Here is a 22780-nt window from a genome sequence, read left to right as displayed (position 1 = left end):
GAGATGGGACTAAAAATTAGCAACTTTTGTATAGCAAAAGGCACCATAAACTAAATTAAAAGACAAATTGTGCTGAGGGTGTAGCTCAGTGGTATAGAACTTGCCTAGCATACATGAGGCCCTAGGTTCAATCCCAAACATGGGAAAAAAACAAGTAAATTGGTAATCATTTGCTTATAGTGATGGAGAATTAACATCTAGATTATAGAGAGTGCCTTCTATTTTATTCTGTTCTCACATCCACTGAGCTACATCCCCAGACCTTTTTCATTTGAGACAGGGTCCACTAAAATTGCCAAAGCTGGCCTCAAACTTGCAATCCTCCTGCCTCAGCCTTCCTAATTACTGTGATTAGAGGACAGTGCCACTACGCTCAACTATACAATTCAATTTTAAAAAGACAATCCCAAGGGCTGGGGTTGTGGCTCAAAGGTAGAGCGCTTGCCTAGCATGTGTGAGGCAGTGGGTTTGATTCTCAGCACCGTATATAAATAAAATAAAATAAATGAACCATTAACAACTAAAAAAAGAAAAAGTAAAAAAAAAATGACTAAAAACTTATGTACAGAAGCCCAACCTTACTAGTGATAACAGAAATGAAAATTAAATGAGATTATCAGGTTAGCAAAAACTAAAGATTGATATCATCCAGCCAAGTATATGGTATTAGACACTGCTGGTGGGAGCATAAACTGGGTATATGGTTTTAGAATCAATGTGACTGTATCTATTTCAATGTTAAAAGCACAACCTTTGAACTGGCCACCCCATTTCTAGGACTATCCCACAGTCACTTATATTAAGTACATAAGTTTATTTGTACAAGGTAGATTGTTACATTTTTATTTGTAATCATGAAAAAGTAGGCAGCCTATTTTTATTGACAAATCTACAAATAAAATATGGTTCCACTTATTCTATGGAATATGACTATCAAAAAGAATGAGGTCGGGCCAGGCACAGTGGTGTGTGCCTATAATCCCAGCAGCTTGGGAGGCTGAGGCAGAAGTTAAAATCCTCCTCCTACCTTCACTTCCACCTGCTCTGCACTTCCAGCTGACCCCTTAGTCAGCCTCTCTCCTTCCCTCTCTCCCTCCCTCCTAGGGAGGTAACCATTGTTGGCAGTTCCCTTTCTCAGTCTCATAGGTCAAGGGTCTCAGTTTGAACCTTAGATCTGCCATGAGATGTCCTACAATCGGAGATTTACCTTAAAAGGTTCTTGAATAAACTGCATGAGTTAGTTCTTATAAAGTACTTAGAATAGTACCTGGCACATAAGAAGCTCTTCATAAATGTTAGCTATTATTTTCTCTGAGTATGCAAATGTCTTTCAAAAATATACAACAAATAGCCAGTCACAGTGGCACATGTTTGTAATTCCAGTGACTTGAGAGGCTGAGGCAGGAGGATCACAAGTTGAAAGCCAGCCTCAGCAATTTAGCAAGGCCCTAAGCAACTTAGTGAGACCCTGCCTCAAAATAAAATATAAAAAGGGGGTTAGGGATGTGGCTCAGTAGTAAAGTGCCCCTAGGTTCAATTCCCAGTACCCCAAAAAAGATATGCCACAAATGGCATCCCAAACATAGTATTCTGCACCCCCCAGTTTCTATTCAACCTGACCTTTCTTGTCAGTATATGCAAATTTACTTCCTTCCTTGTAAGAGCAAAGAGTAATCCATTGTATTTAACCAGCTCGCTATTACATGACCTATAAGTTCTTCTCATTATTTTTGCTATTACATGTGTTGTAATGAACATCTTTCTCCATTTATCTTTGCTCACTTATACAATATCTTAACTTTTATTTGTAAAATAAAAATCTATACACACATGCTAGAAATACAATGTTTTGAGTTTTTACTATGCCAGATGTGCTATGCAGTTTACAAGCATTATATAAGGTTCATGAGAGCCTCACAATCCTATAAAGTTGTATCAGTCATCTTCCATGCTCCCATTTTACAGATAAGAAAGTTCAGAAAGATCAAATATTTTTGGCCAAGGACAAAAAGCCAGAGTAGGACAGATATATGTCAATGAGTAACTACAGATATACCTTTAAAATGGTAAAACTCATCAAAGAAATACACACTTCAATATGCTCCTGAAGTTAGAAAAAGAACTGTTTATGTATGTTTATGTATGAACAGAATCTCTCCGGAAGGATACTGGAGAAACTGGAAGTACTGTTTGCCTTTAGCAAAAGAATTTGGAAAGTGAGTTATAAGAGCCAGAAACAGCAGAAGCCTCCTTGAAGTATATATATAGTCTTCTGTACAGGTGATCTTTCTACAACATTGATGTACCTATTCAAACAAATGAATATGACACAGCAGTGATTTCTAAAAATTCAAGTTGATAACGTAGGTGACAAAATAAGATTATCTTTCCTCCTGTGCCACCCAACATTCCCAGCCTCTTATGAACTCAACCCTCAAATGTCTATGTGGCTTAAGAATGGCAAGACCCCTCTTGGTTTCCCTTTGGTTTGCCTCTGTTATGGTGCAGAGGAGGGGCCAACTTACCAGGACAACAACTCTCTTTTCTTTTTAGTATTGTAAAGCCCTGTATGTCCTTTTACTGATTTCTCTTTTCCTCCTTTTTTTAAAAATATTTTTTTTAGTCGCAGATGGACACAAACTTAATTTATTTATTTTTATGTGGTGCTGAGGATTGAACCCAGTACCTCATGCATGTGAGGCAAGTGTGCTACCACTGAGCCACAACCCCAGCTCTCTTTTTTCCTTCTTTAAAAAAAAATTAAACGTTGATGAACCTTTATTTTATTCATTTATTTATATGTGGTGCTGAGAATTGAACCCAGTGCCTCACACATGCTAGGCAAGCGCTCTACCACTGAGCCACAACCCCAGCTCTCTTTTCCTCCTTAATGAGTGTTTCCCTCATCATCCTTCCTGGTTTATGTTCCATTTCTGTCCTCCTCCTAAGTTCTCACATCAGTTAACAGTGTGGAGCAGAAAGGACCCCTGGACACAAAGTCTAACTGCCATATAATAGGTCTTAACTTGTTTAAGTTACTTACCATTTGCAAAGCAAAGTTTCCTCATGTATCAGGTGGGACTAAAGCTAATACCTTTCTCACAAGATTGCTTTAAGAAATTACTTGCAAAAACATTTTTTAAACTATAACGTTCTATTCATTTGTTACATATTACTCTTGTATAATGCGTAGATTACAAGCTTTTTGTCCACAAAAGGATTCTTTTCTAAATTCCCTGAGGTGCAGACACTCAATAAATGTTCACTGGGATTAGAAAAAAAGAACAAGGATAGGCATTAATTAATCACTACCTCTGCTGAGTATCTTTATGGAAAGGAAAACAAGTGGTCACTTGCCCTGCCTCTCCAGTGCAACTGTGATGTGCATTTACTTTGCATGCTCTGTGTGGCTAGTAAACTCAGCTTTTTGCTTTTTCAGGAAAGATATCAGATAAATTATACATTTTATGCTTTTGCATTAGGTACCTACATATGCATATAAAAAGATGTAAAATATATTATTCTTAATTAAGTATGCTAAAATGAAATACAATGTCTGAGATTTAATTCAACATAATCCAGATGGGAGGTAATGAAACAAGATTGGCCATGATCTGAAGATTACTAAAGCCAGGTGATGGGTACGTGGGAGTTTGTTATGCTGTTCTCTCTACTTTCATGTACTATGAAATATACTACAATGAAAGTCTGTAATGCACTAAATCAAAATGAACATATATAATGCCTCACAGTACTTTGCACATGGGTGGTCAATAAATCTGGTGAATACAAAAGAATATGGAGTTAGTTCATTCTACGTGGTGCAAAGATCACAATATGCATATGTTCCTAAAATTTTCCAAATTAAATCAGAAATACAACTTAAATTCCACTGTCTTTCAAGGAAGAACATATGAAAAGATAAGTGGTAATAAAAGTAGGCAGAGTTTTAAAGGACAATAATGACAACAACATGATTTTGTCATTTTTTTAGTGCAGAGTAATACTCCATTGTGTATAAATGCCATTTTTTTAATCCATTCATCTATTGAAGGGCATCTAGGAACAAATGGGACTTACTCAAACTAAAAAGTTTTTTCTCAGCAAGAGAAACAATAAGAGAGGTAAATAGGGAGCCTACATCCTGGGAACAAATTTTTACTCCTCACACTTCAGACAGAGCCCTAATATCCAGAGTATACAAAGAACTCAAAAAATTAAACAATAAGAAAACAAATAACCCAAGCAATAAATGGGCCAAGGACCTGAACAGACACTTCTCAGAGGAGGATATACAATCAATCAACAAATACATGAAAAAATGCTCACCATCTCTAGCAGTCAGAGAAATGCAAATCAAAACCACCCTAAGATAACATCTCACTCCAGTAAGATTGGCAGCCATTAAGAAGTCAAACAACAACAAGTGCTGGCGAAGATGTGGGGAAAAGGGTACACTTACTTGTACATTGCTGGTGGGACTGCAAATTAGTGCGGCCTTGGAAAGCTGGGAATGGAACCACCATCTGACCCAGCAGAATACAACATACACTAGTATGGCTGTATGTAAAAAAGTGGATGTGTAACCGATGTGAATCTGCAATATGTATATGGGGTAAAAATGGGAGTCCATAATCCGCTTGAATCAAATGTATGAAATATGATATGTCAAGAGCTTTGTAATGTTTTGAACAATTAATAATTAAAAAATTTAAAAAAAAAACTCAGGACCTATTCTAGATACCTTTTTCTATCATATCAAAGTTTTATTTTGCTCAAAATAAATTATTAAGTACACAGAAATTAACCTATTTTTTAAAATATCTTTATTTATTTATTTATTTTTATGTGGTGCTGAGGATCGAACCCCAGGGCCTTGCACATGCTAAGCTAGTGCTCTACCACTGAGCCACAATCCCAGCCCAAAGCATTAACCTTTTAATGAAAATGATTTTAAATGAACCATTTTCATGTTTATCCATGGTTTCTTGCAGGTGCCCAAATGTTTGGTGATGATAATCTATCCTAATAAAATACCTGTACAAAACAGAGACCAGTAGAAGTAAAAAGTTGGAGCAATTTAGCAATTTGCTATTATCAATACTAGATATTTTAAAATACTGTCTTAAAATGGTAAAGAATATAGTTATTAACTAGACACACACAGGGAAAAACACTTAAAATGTAGGGGTTCTGTTGCTGTTTGTGGTGGTGGTGCTGGGGATGGAACCCAGGGCCTTGTATGTACTAGGCAAGCACGCTACCAGTGAGCTACATCCAATTCCAAGATGTAAGGTTTAATTCTGGCTATTCCTGCCCATTTTTAAAGTATAAATTTTCTATTAAGACTAGAAAGACATGACATCAGTTAAATACAGTACTCAATAACCACATGTAACTACCACACTGGATGGTGCAAATAAGGAATGTTTCCATTGTTAAGGAAAGTTCTACAAGATAGCGTTATCAAGGCATTCATTCTCTACCCTCTTGTGAAAGCCCTACCTCTTTGAGGTCCATGCCATTCAGCTAAGTCACTGCTTCTCAAATTTTAAAGGGTACAAAATACAATTAGGAATCTAATTAGTATGGAGATTCCTATTTAGTAAATAGAAGTAAGGCTTGAGATTAGGCTTTTTTTTTTTTTTTTTTGGTACCAGGAATTGAACCCAGGGCCACTTAACCACTGAACCACATCCCCAGCCCATTTTTATATTTTATTTTGAAATAGGGTCTCACTAAGTTGCTTAGGGACTCGCTAAATTGCTGAGGTTGGCTGTGAACTTGCAATCTGCTTGTCTCAGCCTCCCAAACTGCTGGTATTACAGGCATGTGCCACAATGCCCTGTTTGAGATTAGGCATTTTTAGCAAGCTCCCAGGGAATGTCAATTCTGCTGGTCCACAGACTGATTGCACTCTTTAACAGAAACGAGCTATGCTATTTACTTCCTCTCCTTGTTGCTAATAATTCCCAATCATGTGACCTCAGGCATCAAATTTTCATTAGCACAGTCCACAACCATTTTCTCCATCTCAAATCCTGCTTTAGGTGATTTCAACTGTCCACATGGACAATCCAAGCCATACTAGCCACTCAGTTCCTTGATTTTCAGTGATGTATCCTGTCAATCACTTAATTACCATAGTCACACCCTGACACCTTACAATCATCTAAAATGGTTTTACCTCTGAAACGCCTATATTGTACTTTGTGACCAAAATGCTTGCTTTCAAAAGTATTCTTCAACCCTATCAGGACCTCCTGTCCACTGATTCCTTCCTTTTTTTCCTATTTCTTTTCTCCACTTCTCTCCCTATCTAGCTCAGATTTCTCTCAATAAATATCCTAAATTCCCTCATTCCTTTACTTCCTCATTTGAACCCATTTGACAAAATCCCAAGTCTGAGTTAACCAGCTAACCACTTTCTATACTCAGGACCCTGAATTGTTGGAAGAAAAGTCACATGACCTAACTGTTGGGCACCGCTATTTAAATTCATGAATACCAGCCTCAACTATTAAATTTCTCTAAGCAACTTCCTCTCTTGGTAGTCAAAGTTATTCTTTTTTCTCTCCTATTTTAGACTCGTATATCTCTTCCTACATTTCTCCAGCGAAAATAGACCAGATAGGAGCCTCCTATCTTCTTCTTTCCCTCCTGTTAAAATGGAAATGACTTCATATCCCAGGCCAGTTGATTTGCTCGTATGCTGAATTCTCTTTTCAGTATCCTTCATTTCTTCCTCATAAAGGTTCACAATGGTAACCAATTAATTGTGCAATTACTTATTTAAGAACCTTTCTCAAGTAAGATTTTAAGCTTCTGGGGTGCAGAGATCCATCTAGTTTATCACATAACAGGCCTCACACACTGTGGGTGAAATAAGTATCTACCTGGGTATAATTCCAGAGGGAACTTGTACTCAGTTAACTGTCACCATTGATAGGGAACTATTTTTAATTAGAAATGCTTTCTTGCACATTTCAAGTCATTTTACAGGCAGCCTATCTAAGGCCATCACAACTACGAGTTAAATATATAGTTCCTAGGACTGGCATTTTAAAAATCTAGTGATATAGTGACAGCTCAAAACTTCATTCAAGCAGCTAAGGACATTGGGCTACAGATTAAAGAAAAAAATTGCTTCTGTTAACTCACAATCCATTTTTTTCCTGAATAATACTGATGCCATGGGTTTTAAGTATTTAATAGTAAATAATATTTTACTTAAGATGGGAAAATCAAATTGCTATATTATTCTTGAATTTAATATTCCAAAAGAGTGCATATCATATAAAGCTAACATGGCAGATTAACTTACATAGCATTAATCTTATATTAAATATCAGCAGTACTGAGCCACAGATGGCATATGATCAAGAAATTACCACAGGTATTGCTCTAGAGACTAGTGCAGTACAATTCTCAAAAATAGTCCCTGAAATACAATCCTATAACCCCTCTCATAAATCACAATCATAAAGTAGAACATATGTTTCCCATTAGAACAACTAGAAGTTCTGTTTCTGACAAAGCACTCAATATAAAATAAGTTTGAGGCAGATGAATGTGATAAAGCCAAAAATACAACAAAAATATACTCTGTAATATTTTAAAAATATTAAATTACACTTCAAATTCTACAGTTATGAGTATAAGCATACTTTATATGCCTATGATACAAGAAGTCCTGGTATTCTACAGAAGTATACATTAAATCCCAAATTCAAATCAACTGTATCATGAGTTTGAAATTGTAGTGATCCTTCCAGTTACATTAAAAGAAATTTTCTTGAAAAATTTAAAATTAGATCTCTCTCACTAATAAGTTTGACAGAGCAAAAAGGTGGTCAAAATTATTCTACGTACTTTATATAGTCTGCAGTGATTTTTCTCTACCACTAGATGGTACTATCAGCTTCAGAAATCTAGAGAATAAAATGGGAGCTGGCTATATTAATCAGGATATATTAATCATCCTTCTTAAATATCTCAAATATCCTGTCCCAGTATGCTCATATATAAGTCATGAGTCTCGATCCTCAGATGTTAACATATATGGCCACTGAAAACTCAAAGAGTATTGAATAAATACACTTAAAATCTGAAGTAATGAAAGGTGGGAAGACTTGCTTGTAACTTTTTTTTTTTAAAATGGTGCTGGGGATGGAACCCAGGGCCTTGTGCATGCTAAACAAGTCCTCTACCACTAACCTACACCCCCAGCACCTACTTGTAACCATTCACAAAAGATTTTTGGATTCAATTCTAGAATTAAGTGAAGAAAAAAAAACAGAAGGAAAGAACTATGAAGGGTTTTTTTTAAAGTCACACTTTATGGTCTTAAAAGCATTTTGTCCTTATTATTTATCCAGTCTGTTTACCTAAGAGTAATTTTTGCTAGACTACTTTTTAATTTTTTTTTATTTTTAAATTATTATTTTAATTGTACATATTGATTGGGTTCAGTATAACTTGATAGATGTACATCATGATCAAATCGGGGAAATTAGCATTTCTATCATATTAAACATTTCTTTAAAAATATTTTAGATTAACCTATAATATTTGTACATATGGGGTACATCATGATATTTCAACACATGTACAAAAACATGATTGCATTTTTAACCAGAACTTTATAATAGATGGATTAATCTGGAGTTCAGATGTGAAATCAATGTTAACACTAATAGTGAAGTCTCTGTAAAAGAAACAACTTCCTAAAACAACAGTTCTCAATCCATTTTAAATTTAAGCAGCATGTTCTCAGAAGCTAACAACCATTTTAAAGATCTCGAATCTAAATGAAAGAATAGAAAAATCTCTGATTAAATCTAAGCTATTTTATACTGCTAGTAAAAGTATCAAAACCATCTGTTCGAAACAAGTTGGAATTCAATCTAAGAACTTCTCCATGTCTTTTAAAGAAAAGTACAAGATTAGCTAAAAAATACACACACACACACACACACACACACACACACACACAACTAAATTACTAATCTGGTCTTGTATAAATTTAAGTGGAAATAAACTATGAAATAACTTTCAAACTTTACATTTTAAAATTGGTTACTTATAAACATGTCTGTATTTTTTTTAAAAGTACAGTAGTCATGTTCCAAGACTCCCAGTAGATGCCTGAAAGTGGATAGTATATATGTACTGTTTTTTTCTATATATATATATACCTGTAAAGTTTAATTTACAAATTAGGCACAGTAAGAGGTTAACAACAATAACCAATGATAAAATAGATAAATTATAATGATATAACAAAAGTTATTTAAAACTTATGAATTGTTTATTTCTGGAATATTCCATTCAATATTTCTGGACCATGGTTGACCAGGTATAAGTAAAACTATGGAAAGTAAAACCATGGATAAGGATAACACAATGTGAGTAAAAATGTAACAGAAAGTCTAGTTATGTACTAGTATTCCTAAGATCACATTATCTGTAATTATCTCATGGAAGCAAGGATTCTAATTATGACCCTTATGGAAACATGTCACCCGCTAGCATCATTTCTTTCTACAGAGAAAAGACATTTTCAATGTATATTTTATAAGAACTTTGCAGTAAAATTTTTCATAAAAATCTGTATTTTTGCCAGTTGTTGTGGCACATGGCTGTAATCCCAGTGACTTGGGAGGCTAAGGCAGGAGGATCACAAGTCCAAAGCCAGCGTCAACAACTTGGCAAGGCCCTAAGCAACTTAGCGAGATCCTGTCTCAAAAAAAAAAAAAAAAAAAGGGATGTGACTCAGTCCTTAAGTGTCTGGAGGTTTGATCCCTGGTATCAAAAAAAGAAAAGAAAATTTGTATCTTTTCCACTATTGTATGTTCATCCTAATACTTTCTTCAATTCTCCTAAATGTATTTAATATTGGTATACATCAAGTGGCAAAAATTAATATGGAACCATTACACATATTTTACTCATATTCCTTCTTGAAATTGGAAAATAGCTAAATGACGTACCTTCAGAGTTATGGGCAGTTTTCTTGTGTTTTCGACAATAAACCCTATGAAAAAAATTAAGAAATAAAAAATTATCAAGTAAGCAAACTAAACTAATTCTTTGGATTAAGAAAATGAGCAGTACATTTCACCCCACTCACAAGCTGGATTCAAAAAATCTTATAAAACTTCTTCCACCATTTCTTTAAGCATTACTTATCAAAACACCCTTTATGATGATGATGAAATGCTTTGAAATAGGAAAAACTTTGTACAAAATTCTAAAGAAAGTATGACTGTTAAAACAAAAATAAGTTAAATAATTACATGTAAATTCCTTGTGAAGGTTTCTCTCGTATTTGAGCTTTATCATGCAATGCACAGTGGTAGTGGTATGTCCTGTGACATGTTTTCACATCACAACCAATTGTTGCTCCAGGACAATGGCACAAAGAACACATCTACAGCAAAACAACAAAATAGTATTATTAGTATGTAATTTGGCTAAGACTATGATATCAGGTTAGAGGCATATCAATTTCTGTCAAGAAAAAGAAACTGGTTATTGAAAAATCTCATAATTAATGTTATTTTTCTTATTTTTCTCTCCTAGAAATAAATTGAATAAAATTATTTTAGGGGTATTCCCCCCATGTTAAAAACTGGAATGTTATTTAAATACTTATTATTTTACTGTGATCAAAAATTTTGAGGGCTGAGGTTGTAGCTCAGTGGTAGAGCACTTGCCTTGCACACGTGAGGCCCTGGGTTCAATCCTCAGCATCAAATACAAATTAAAAAAAAAAGATACTGTGTCCATCTACAACTAAAAAACATTTAAATTTTTTTGAAATAATGTAAATCAGGGATGAGAGCTATATATATAATATAAAAGAGACCTTTTTATTTATTTTTTTTTTTTGGATTTCAGATCTTCCTGGATATGAGTAACTGGGAAAAAATGTCTCATATTGAAAAAAAAATTTTTTTCCTTAAAATTTCCACTGAATCAAAACGATGAGAAGCTTTGGGAAAAAATGTCAATGCTATTTAGGAATATGGAAAACCAATTTAGAGTGAGGGAAGTAAAGAAGATAAAATAATTAAGTAGTTTTTTCAATACCTCAAGCTCTGTCAAGTTCTTCATACTGTGAAAATATGTTCGTCTAATTTAATCTGTTACTTACTTTTTGTTTATGAATTCAGGCAAACACAAAAGAATACACTCTTTCAACATATTTTAATACAACTCACCTAAATTTATTGGGTAATTCATACCAATTAACTACCTCATGCTCTATGTTTAGGAAAAAATATTTTTAAAAAGTACATAACAATGATTGTGAATAGTTTTGGTTCACATATTATATTGTACAGTACTCAGTGGAATTTTAATGAGGCTATCTCCTAAGCTGTAAATGCCATACCAAAGTAAATCCACAGAAAGGTGAATCTAAAAAATCTGTTAATTTGCTCATTGGGTGCTAGATACTTTGTTCTAATCTGTTCTCATTCTTCTTTATTAATCTGAACATAAAGAACACTTACCATTCTACCTTTTGGATTACTTGGCCCCTAAGCAATTTTGGTGTACCAGAGGCTAATATAAATTCCAATAAAAATTCTTACATTTCCCTAAGCAAGTCAAACACTCAAATTCTCTCAAACTTTCATTTTAAAACTACTCACATACAAGGCAAAACCAGAAATATTCTCAAATGCAGGTACTTCCCAGAAAACATGAAAGCTAGTACCCATTATTAATACTCAACATATATCCTACTTCCTCAAATGAAAATATTACTGTAAAAAGAAAAGCTGTGCCAAAACATCAAGCACAGAAAGTTTTTGGATGGCTTAAATTTTCTGAAGGAGATAAATCATTTGTACTGCAATTTAATTATAAAGCTTTATTATTTTAGTAAGTTACATTTCTCATCAGAAAACATACTTATTATGAATACTTTTTGTAAAATACAAAAAGGAACAAAGAAAACTTAAAAAACCACTCATACTCACCTCTTAGAAACACCTTACAGTGTCACCTGCAATGCTTTTGTGAATATTTTCTTCTACATCTACACATATTATTTTGCAATCTAATTTTTTAACTTAAGAATTTTATTGTAAGTAGTTTATCTTGAAAGTATATCCCAAATGGTTTTGAATAGATTCATTTTGAAAAAAAATGAATTTAATTAGCAAGCAAAACTGAAAGGACAGGTGCTGTTAAAAATACTGCATTGGTCTCAACACTGTCAAAGATACAGTGAGACTGGCACTCTTGTATACTGCTGGAACTTGGTACATACTCTCTGGAAAGAAATTTGCCTTACTTAATAAAGAGCTTTTTAAAAGTTTATATCCTCAGGGGGGAATTGCTGGGGAATGAAATCTACCAAATTATGCTATGTTCATGTATGAATATACCACAGTGAATCCTGCTTTCTGATATAATTATAATGCACTAAATGAAATAATAATATTAGAATGGAGATAAATAGAGTAGAGCAAGGAGATCAGGGGGAGGGAGGAGAAGAGTGGAAAGGAAGGTACGAGGGAATGAGATTGATCAAATTGTGTTAAGTGCATGTATGAATATAGCATAGTGAATCCCACTATTATGTATAATTATAATGGACCAATGAAAAAGAAAACATTTATGCCCCCTGATTAAATAATTTTACATCTATAAATCTAGGGAAAAAGTAAGGTGCAAACAATTTGTATGTAAATATATTCATTACAGAATTATTTAGAATAACCCAAAATATAAAACAGCCTATTGAAATCAATAGAAAATGTTTAAATAAATTATAGTACACCCATAAAGGAGTACTCTATAGCCAATCTTTTCAAAGAAGTTTTAAGGGCATAGGAAAATGTTTATGTACAAATGAAAAAAATGAGACAAGGGTAATTGAAAAGAGGTTGAAATAAATATAACAAAATGTGAAGTAGCTATCTCTGTGTGGTTAGTTTTAGTTTTCTTCACAATTTCCTGCATTTTGTGATTTTTTTACAACAGGAAAAGTACTTTGTTATGCAAAAATACTTTTAAAAAAATCTGGGTGCAGTGTATGGTGCACACCTGCAGTCCCAGCAACTGGGGAGGCTGAGGCAGGAGGATTGTGAAGTTCAAAGCCATCCTCAGCAATTTACCACACTGTCTCAAAATAAAAAAAGGCTGGGGATGTAGCTCAATGGTGAAGTACCCCTGGGTTCAATCCCCAGTACCAAACAAAACATATTGGGGCTGGGCATATTCAGCTCAGTGGCAGAGTCTTTGCCTAGCATGTGTGAGGCCCTGGGTTCAATTCCCAATATCATACACACAAAAAAAGCAAACAAACAAATCCATACTGGGAATACTCCAGTAAATGCTTCCAATACCTGTCTTTCAGTTTGGTGAGAATGAGAAGGAAACCAAAAGTCCAAAATATTTTCTTGGCAGGTTATAAATCCAGATCTGCCCAAAGCAAGTGGTTTGAACTGCTATGGTAAAATAAACCCATTTTGTAAATAACCAGTTAACTACAGCAACATGGATACTTTTAAAAAGAATTTAACCTTTATTTATTTGTTGTTGTTTATTTGTTTTTATGTGGTGCTGAGGATCAAATCCAGGGCCTCATCCATCCTAGGTAAGCGCTCTACCACTGAACCACAACCCCAGTCCAACATGGGATTTTTTTTTTTTAAAGTAAGTAAAAGCTTACTTTATTTTTATTGTCAGTTTCACTGGAGGAAGAAAAAGGAAAACAGACCAATAAAATATTTTCAGAGTATACAATTCTTCTCAAGATTAGGAGTAAGAATTTTGCTGAATTCACATGATCTACATTATGCAGCATTCACAAATAAACAGTCATATTTCTGGCAAGGTACTAACATATAGCAAAACTTTTTCAGAATAAAACCATTATGCAAAATTTATATTTGTTTGCTTACCTGTGAGTGAAAGAGGGAAAACAACTTATCTTTAAATCTACTATGCTGTATTCCAACCAATGAAATAATCCTTTTCACTTGAACTCCCATGGGACAAGATATACAGTGTTCATTTTTGCTTTTACCATTTTATTCCTGCATATAGCTAATTATTTTTATAAATGCATAGATTTAATCCATCAGTTCCTTCTAGACTGAATTATTTTGAAGACTTACACTGTACCATACAAAGTAGAGCTCAATCTGTTGATTTTAAGTTTACTCTGTTATTGAAGATTTTAATAACTGACAGCATATTTTTCTCATTCATGTTTCTAATAATTACAGATTTTACATAATTATCTTCAGATGCTTCTAAAATATTCATAAACTGTCTGATTTAGGATCAGGAGAGGTGAAATTGGGAAGAACAACCTAGTTGAAGGCCCACAGAATGAGTGGTGGCAAGAATGTTTGGGGGGAGATACTAGCTCTGCTAGACACAAGACTGGGAAATAAGAGATAAAAAGAAAATTTTAAAGAATCTAGGAAAGCAGGCAGCTGGCTAGTACAGCTTTTTTAAAAAATGTTATAAGCTGTTGCAGGGAGGCACATGCCTATACTCCCAGCAACTGGGAGACTGAGGCAAGGGGATTACAAGTTCAAAGCCAGATTCACCCAGTTAGATCATCTCAAAATAAAATAAAAAGAAGGGCTGAGGATGTAGATCAGTGGTTGAGTGCAAGTTCCTGAGTTTAACCTCCAGTACTGCATATGCGCGCGCGCACACACACACACACACACACACACAGTTACATGAAATAATACACAACCAAAGAGGTCTTCCCTTGAAAAAAAATTGGAAAACAGAAACTCCCACCAAACACCACCACTAAGCAAGGCATTGTTGGTTGCACCAAGTAATGGTATCTAGTATTCCACTTTTCTTTTTTTAATATTTATTTTTTAGTTGTAGTTGGACACAATACCTTTATTTTATTTATTTATTTTTATGTGGTGCTGAGGATTGAACCCAGGGCCTCGCATGTGCTAGGTGAATGCGCTACTGCTGAGCCACAACCGCAGCCCAAGTAGTATTCCACTTTTCATAAAAAAGTTTTGATTTCCAATTTGCCACAGTCCCTACTAGCCCCCCAGCAGAATGACTGTTAACTTCCATTTATCATCATGCTTGCACTGTACCCATGACTCCTTCAAATTTGGAAAAAGAAAACTTAACCTGACAGGAATATGTTTTTCAAGAACAATGGTAGACTTCCTTGCTTGCCCCCAAAAGGTCTGACCCACCTCTCAAATATTCTGTTGAGAGCCAATTTCTTTCCTCCAACATAGGTATAAACATTCTCAGCTTATCCTACTCATATCCTAATTTCATGTTCTTATTTTAAAGGGAGGTAAAAACTTTTTCATTGATAATAATTTTTCTATTATTTGTATCACCTTATTTAGTTTGCTACCTAGTAGACCTAGCAAACCACAATAATTAATCACCAGCTCCAATCTCAGGAAATTAGGAAATAATAGGCCCATCCTGTTATAGATATTTGTGTGATCTCTCTATAATACTGTCAGAAACTACACTAACTTAAGGTTAAGTTGTGCCACATAATCAGAATCTTAAGGAGCTGAACTACAGATGAAAGAGGAACTAAGTCCCGAATGAGAGGGGACACAAGGAACTCAGAGGACTAAGACTTAGCTAAAGTACAGTAGGAACCAAAGACTGGGACATAACCTCCTCTTCAGTCAACTGAACTAGGCCAAGACTGAAATTCAGTTTGCAAAAAGTCTTAAGGAACAAATGAAGAATAGTGCTTTCACAATAGCTATAGGGGAGTAAACAGAAAATGAGGTTGCCAACTTCTGATATAGGCAGAAAGAGAGGGCTTTGGGGAGGAACGTGGAATCTTGTGGCTGGATAGAACCATATGGAACCCAGGGAGGAAGTGCTCTCTACAGCTTAACTCATCCAGCATTACTGTTCACTATGCACTATGCATGTCAGTAACTGACTACCAAGGTGTATGTTCAAATTTTCACAGCTAAGTACTGCACTTAACTACTCTGGAGACACTTTGCTTCAAGAAAACATCTACAAATGCACCTAGCATGTAAAAGAGGGTACAAAAAGCAGCCATGTTCCTGAGCCTGTAAGGCAAAGAAAAAAATGCCAAAAGCATTTGGAGAAGGTGACAGGGTACCAAGGATATTTCCACAGGAGATACAAGTCAAAATAAACAGAAATAGCTTACCTTACAGTTTTTTGCTTTTTGTTTTTTAAAAGAAGATATGTCTAACTCCAATAAGAACTAAAAAGCTGGACAGTGCACTTGGGGCAAGTTTTCAGAGATGGCCCCAAATGCTACATAACTCTAGGTTCATTGCTTTTATAGTAAAGTCACACATGTCCAACATAGTTAGACGGCAGAGTAGCCTCTGAACTATCTGGCTGACTGACAGCTATTCAAATCATTTATTAAAAATTCCTAAGATGAATGGCACTGCATGGGAGGGTGAAACATGAACTCATAACATACTCTAATATGGAGTTTTAAAAAACAGCATTTTGGGCTGGGGATGTGGCTCAAGCGGTAGCGTGCTCACCTGACATGCTTGCGGCCCGGGTTCGATCCTCAGCACCACATACAAACAATGATGCTGTGTCCACCGAAAACTAAAAAATAAATATTAAAATTCTCTCTCTCTCTCCCCCCCACTCTCTAAGATACCTAAATAAATAAATAAATAACAGCATTTTGAAGGGGACTCATGTAAACACAAACTTAACATGAATGAGGTCTAAATGGAAAGCCATACAACAATGAAAATCTGAAAGCTGTTGAACTCATTGAAAATTGAAGGGCTGCTAGTAAAATAGAATAGGATCTTAAATTCCACATGCTTCTAAAAACCAGGACCACTTGTTTTTACTAGAGTAACAGACTAAATCAAAGCAGTTACTGAAGAGATCACTTCAGAAGTTTTGGAAATTGGAGGGAAACGAACCAAGCCTATAAAGTTCTTGCTCAACTTAACCTCCTGACCTTGCTCTAAGTGAACTCCATCTCCATCCAAATTTCTGAATCATGACTGATGAGGAAAATAAATTCTCTTATTAGAGGTGTTGGTGTTTCTTTTTATTTCATCTGAAAGATTCAGACATTTTCTAAGCCAGGTATTTTTGGTGCAGTTCTTCAGTCATAAGTCTTTCCAGTTGAGGGCATTGTACACTGTCATGATGTTTGCTATAATATGTGAAGAATGCCAAATACACAGCCATGCGTAAATAAGGACCAAGAAATCCCCTAAATCAGACATAAATTATAATTATTGGTTTTGGCTCTCCTCCATTAGCAAAACTAAATAAGAATTATGTTATAGCATTACCAATTACAAAAAAGTACTAAATGAAGGCAAAGGAAAAAACTGTGCATTTAAACAAACAAACTCATTCACTAGTAGCCAAAGACTGAGTTTTTTTCCATCATCAGACTTGAAGTTTCTTGTTGGCCTTACATTCATTCTGCTTAATCAAAAGTAAAGCAGAGTTCATTTTAATATAAATGACAGGTAAAATATATACATCAAAAATAAATCTATTTGCCATAACTAGAGCCTTTTTATTTTATTTTTTGTGATACTGGGGATTGAGCCTAGGCCCTTCACATGCTAGGCAAGCATTCTACCACTGAGCTATACTCTAACCCTACTTGGAGTCTAAAAATTCCATTTATATGGATACATTCACATGTACACTTAGTTATGCAAATAATGAACAAAACTTCAGGAGAAACATTTACCTCTTTTCCTTCCAAATACGTTGTGGCAAGTGTCTTGTAGACCCATTCCAGTCTACCACTTGCTTTTGTAAATAAAGTTTTATTGGAACACAGTGTATTCCCTTCTCTGTGTACTGTCTGATTATAACTGAGACCATATGGTTTTAAAAGCCTTATTATTTACTATCTGGTGCTTTGCAGGAAAGTTTGCCAACCCCATCCAAGGGCAATGGTGTATAACTAAGGACATACATCAGAAGTTACTTGGGGGGGGGCTGGGGTTGTAGCTCAGTGGTAGAGTGCTTGCCTAGCTTGTATGAGGCAATGGGTTAGATCCTCAGCACCACATAAAAATAAATAATTTATCTACAACTAAAAATATTTTTTCTAAAAAAGTCACTTGGGAACCTTTTTCAAAAGATAGCTGATTGCAAATTCCCCTTTGGTCCTTTTCCAACTTAGCAGAGTTGATTAAGTACCACTGCTCTAAGGATTTAGTAGTACTAATGGTCACCTGTTATCATCTGCCTGTGTGTGTGCAGAAAGCAAATGGCAGCACTCCCTACACTGTGGGCACCTCATTTTGCCCTTACTGAATGCTAAATGAGCCACACATGCTATACCTTAAACAGCACTGGAATTTAGTACTTATATAATATTTTTAATATTTTTTTAAGATAGAGTGAGAGAGGAGAGAGAGAGAGAGAATGTTTTAATATTCATTTTTTAGTTCTCGGCGGACACAACATCTTTGTTGGTATGTGGTGCTGAGGATCGAACCCGGGCCGTACGCATGCCAGGCGAGCGCACTACCGCTTGAGCCACATCCCCAGCCCTATTTTTAATATTTTTGACCACTTCTTTCTCCTTGAAACTCTTCTCCCTTTGACTTCTTTGGAATCACTCTCCTGGTGGAACATGTTTAAAATCTCACTTCTTATGGACCCTTCTGCCTTCTCAGGTACAGTGAATTGTGGTCCTCTTTCCTGGCTTTTTTGTGGCATACTTTACTTCTAAGGCTAAACTGTATTTGTTCACATTGATATCCAACATATCTAGCATTGTGCTGGGTGCAGAGTATTTAATAAATAGATACATAAATTCAAACTGTAATGTACAGAAGACTTGACAAACATAATGCCTAAGGAAACCACAAAAATAACATCACACTTGGGGAGTGAAGGGTGAAACCTGAAACCCTCATATTTGATTCATATACAGCTCTCCACTATCCTGAAGAAATAACCAAGCTAATTTTTCCATCTATTTCTCTCCTCCCTTTTCAAACCACTGAAAGCTGCAAACAACACTAAAACAGTGATTAACCAAAACAGGAATTTCATGCCATGCCATGACTTCCCTGGTCAATTTATACCAAGCCCATTATTAAGGCTTTACACTATTATCCAATTGAAGCCCTTTCTTTCTTGAAATTCAACCAGCAATGAATGAGTGCCCACTTACTTATTAGAATACTATTGAGCACAAAGGAGACATCAAGCACCACACTAAGTGTTCCCCATGCATTACCCCCACATAATCCTATGCTAGGCAAAGAGAATATAGTCTTACTCTCCTGGAGTCCACAGCATAATGTGGAAGAAAGGCCTGTGCATGTGTACCAAATACAACGCATATTGTGTTATACTTACTGTATGGCAGAGGCAACTTTGAATTCTGAGCTGAACCTCAGAAAACAGAACTTCTCTGAAGTGCTGAGAGGAAAAGGGACCGATAAACAGAGTTGGACATCAGTACATGCACAGCAAATGGACACAAGCGCACAGAAGATGTTTGGTAAAGGATTAGAGAATGAGATAAGAATGGAAAAGGTGTATTAAGACAGACATACCAAGGGCAGGCTAAAGCTTCTGGATATTATTTTGCATGTAGTTAAGAAATCATTAAATGTTTTAAGTTAGGGAGGGATAGTAGCATTTACTATCTGGTGCTTTACAGAAAAGTTTGCCAACCTCATCCAAGGGCAATGGTGTATAACTAAGGACATACATCAGAAGTCACTTGGAAGGGCTGGGGTTGAGATCAAATATCAACCAGTAGTGTGTGTGTGTTGCAAAGATGGGAAGAAGAAGACTAGATATAGGGTCACATTAAGAAAGAAGGCAGAGACATCCCCGAAATAGAATTGACTTGACCTATGTGGGAAAGGAAGAATTGAAGGTAAAAGATTCAGAAAGAGAATGAGAATCAGGTTTCAAGGTGGGGAGGCATGAATACTGGTTTAGACAGGTTAAGTTTAAGATGCCCGCAGGACATCTATGCAGAGCAGACAAATATGCTGCCATCATATTTCATTCTGTACACTGTCTGTTGTGTGTCACTTTTCTCCTGAAAAATCCTGTTTTGCCCTTCCCTATAACCTCTTATCTGAATTGCAATTCCTGTCTGATGTTTAATGACCCTGCAGTCTTCTCACCTTACTACTCTAATCTATTACTGTCTATCTCCATGACCTGTTTTTGTATGGCTCACCTATTTCCTACATTCATTCCATTTTTTAAAAAAATCTTATTATATCTAGAAAACAGTCTTAATTTCCTAAATAGGCAAGATCCCTCCCAAACAGAATAAAAAGATACATATTATGAACTATCTTACATGCATATTCATGGACTGGGGATGTGGCTCAGTAGTACAGTGTTTGCCTAGCATGTGCAAGGCCCAGGGTTCAATCCCCTGAACTGCAAAAAAAAAAACAAAAAAAAAAAAAACCACCACCACCACCACCAAAAAACCCATATTCAGATTCATGGCATGCCCAATATCTATCTCAAAATCAGACACCCTGTTACTCTGGAGTGTCTCACAGTCCCTTGATAGTAAATAAAGACTATGCAGAACTAAATCTTTTCATTTTCAGAAGTGTCAAAAAAATCTTGAGGTTAGGAATCAGACAGTTTTATGAAGGATTTGTATAGGGTTTTTGTCCTAAAAATTAACAAGATAATGCTATTAGCAGAACATATTAATTAGTAGGAGTCTGAGTATGTTCTAAATTTGGCACTATTTCTATCTTCATCTAATCATTACATTTTCTTTTTTGGCAGTGGTGGGGATAGAACGCAGGGCCTCCCACAAGCTAGGCAAGCACTCTACCACTGAGCCACATTCCCAGCCTTAACCACCACATTTTTTAAAATGTGATTTTTGGTTGGGCAGCTTAAAAGACAAGTCAGTAGAACCTGGTGATTAGCAGTTCTGGTTTTGGAGTTAACTAGCTCAGGATCTAAATCCCAACTCTGCCACCAACTAGCTATATGATCACAGTCAGGTTACTTAACTTTTCTGAGCCTCAGTTTCCCTGTGTAACATGAGAATGAATACTTTCCTATCTCAGTCTGATCGTGATAAATAAACAGGATCACACATTTAAAATACTTAGCCTAGTCCCTAGCACATATTAAGAATTCAATAAACATTAGCTATTTATATTACTAGCAGTAAAGAAAATGATCAGAAACCTAGTTTGAAAAAGAAAGTTTAAGAGTGACCCAAGAAAAATCATCAAGCATATGAAGAATTATTAATAAGAAAGAAAAAACCCCAACCATTTATTTAATGGAAAGAAACAGACCTAGAATAAGTGGCTTTCAGTTAAGAGATATTTGAGTTATACAGAGGGATGAATTTCTCAACTCTAAAGAATGTTATATATTACTGGTCCTGTTTCAGATTACTTAGGCGGAATCACAATTTCCTGACATATTTAAGAACAGGGCAGACAAAAATCTTATCTTGGATGGCTTGTAGATAATCTTGCCTAGGGGTAAAGAAGATGAACTAAATGGCCTCCTGAACTCTTTCTGTTCTTGCAATCTGTGATATATCTGACACTGGTTCCAATTAGTAAGAGTAGCTATCCAATGTCAATCTTCTTAGTGCTTTCACCAACTAGCTTCATGCTCAAAGAGTTTATGTTCTTCAAATATGCTGCTCAAGAATCTCCTTAGACAAATTTTAAAAAGCAATGGTAACTCATAATTTTACTTGGGAATTTGCATTTCTTGGCTAGATGGCTAGAGAATAAGAATAGATGGTACAGATGTGATATCTCCATATGGCTTCAGTATGAACTGGAAATCATTCTGGAAAAACATTTATCTGTCTAAACTCTAAAAACAGGACTTCAAATGATAAAGCCTTAATACTCTGGCAAATTTTTTCTGTTCCATTTTGGTGCTATATATTTTAAAAAGATGACTATGTTCCTGCAAAATACCTTTCCTCTTCTGATCCTTTTGGTTGATGTGAAAACCTTGGAAAATTACCTATGGCTGCAAGAATGTAAGAACTACATACCTGTACCTGCTGCCTTACTGAGTGTTCCCCTCCTTACAAGGGTCTGACTAATCTGGCTACCTAAATCCTTTCACTTCTAAGCCCTCACCTCTTCTTTCTGTCCTTATCTTTGGGACAAGCAAGCACCTTTGGAGCCAACACCAGGTACAGACTGGAATCTATCTCAAAAGCACTCAGGAGCCAGTGTTCCTGTTTTTGGTTATTTTCAAAGGGTATTCATGACCTACTTTTCACCTAGAAATCCAGATGAACAGGAACCGGGACAAACTGGCTTACAGGATAAAATACCTTAAAAAGTCAATTATGGAAGTTGCTTGTCAATTTTGTACGTAGTTTATCTAGTTACAAAAAGCTCTTCATTTTTTCTCTCTTCCTATTTGATTTACAGCCCTTCTACTGCTTAGATGAATTTATACAGGGAAAATAAAGAAGAAAACTATAATCTGGAATTTTGGTTATTTGGTATCACTTCTTTTAAAAAAATCAACAGTATATTGGAAGGAACAAAACTGAAGGCTAAAATGAGTCTTAAAAACTATTTCAAAGTGAAATACATGCTGGGTATGGTGGCATATGCCTGTAATCCCAGTGATTCAGGAGGCTAAGGCAAGATGATCACAAGTTCGAAGCCACTCTCTGTATCTTTTTTTTTTTAAAAGAGAGAGACTGAGAGAGGAAAGAGAGTGAGAGAGAGAGAGAGAATTTTTTTTTTTAATATTTATTTTTTAGTTCTTGGCGGACACAACATCTTTGTTGGTA

The 22780-nt window shown here is 35.4% G+C and overlaps 1 protein-coding gene across 5 annotated transcripts in view; it reads right to left on the bottom strand.

Annotated features, from left to right (window-relative positions):
- PHF6 (PHD finger protein 6) overlaps nt 1–22780 on the bottom strand; it is a 49066-nt gene that overhangs the window by 19659 nt on the left and 6627 nt on the right. For all 5 annotated transcript variants that reach the window (XM_081278093.1, XM_081278094.1, XM_081278095.1 and 2 more), the window contains exons 4-5: nt 10299–10432; nt 9993–10036 (exon numbers count right to left, since the gene is read on the bottom strand). In XM_081278093.1, coding sequence (XP_081134219.1) covers nt 9993–10036; nt 10299–10432 — 178 coding nt within the window. The remainder of the gene's footprint in view (nt 1–9992; nt 10037–10298; nt 10433–22780) is intronic.

This window comes from Spermophilus citellus (assembly GCF_964194105.1).
Source record: "Spermophilus citellus genome assembly, chromosome: X".
In the NCBI taxonomy this organism is placed as follows: domain Eukaryota; kingdom Metazoa; phylum Chordata; class Mammalia; order Rodentia; family Sciuridae; genus Spermophilus; species Spermophilus citellus.
This window is presented reverse-complemented; position numbering and strand designations above follow the sequence as displayed.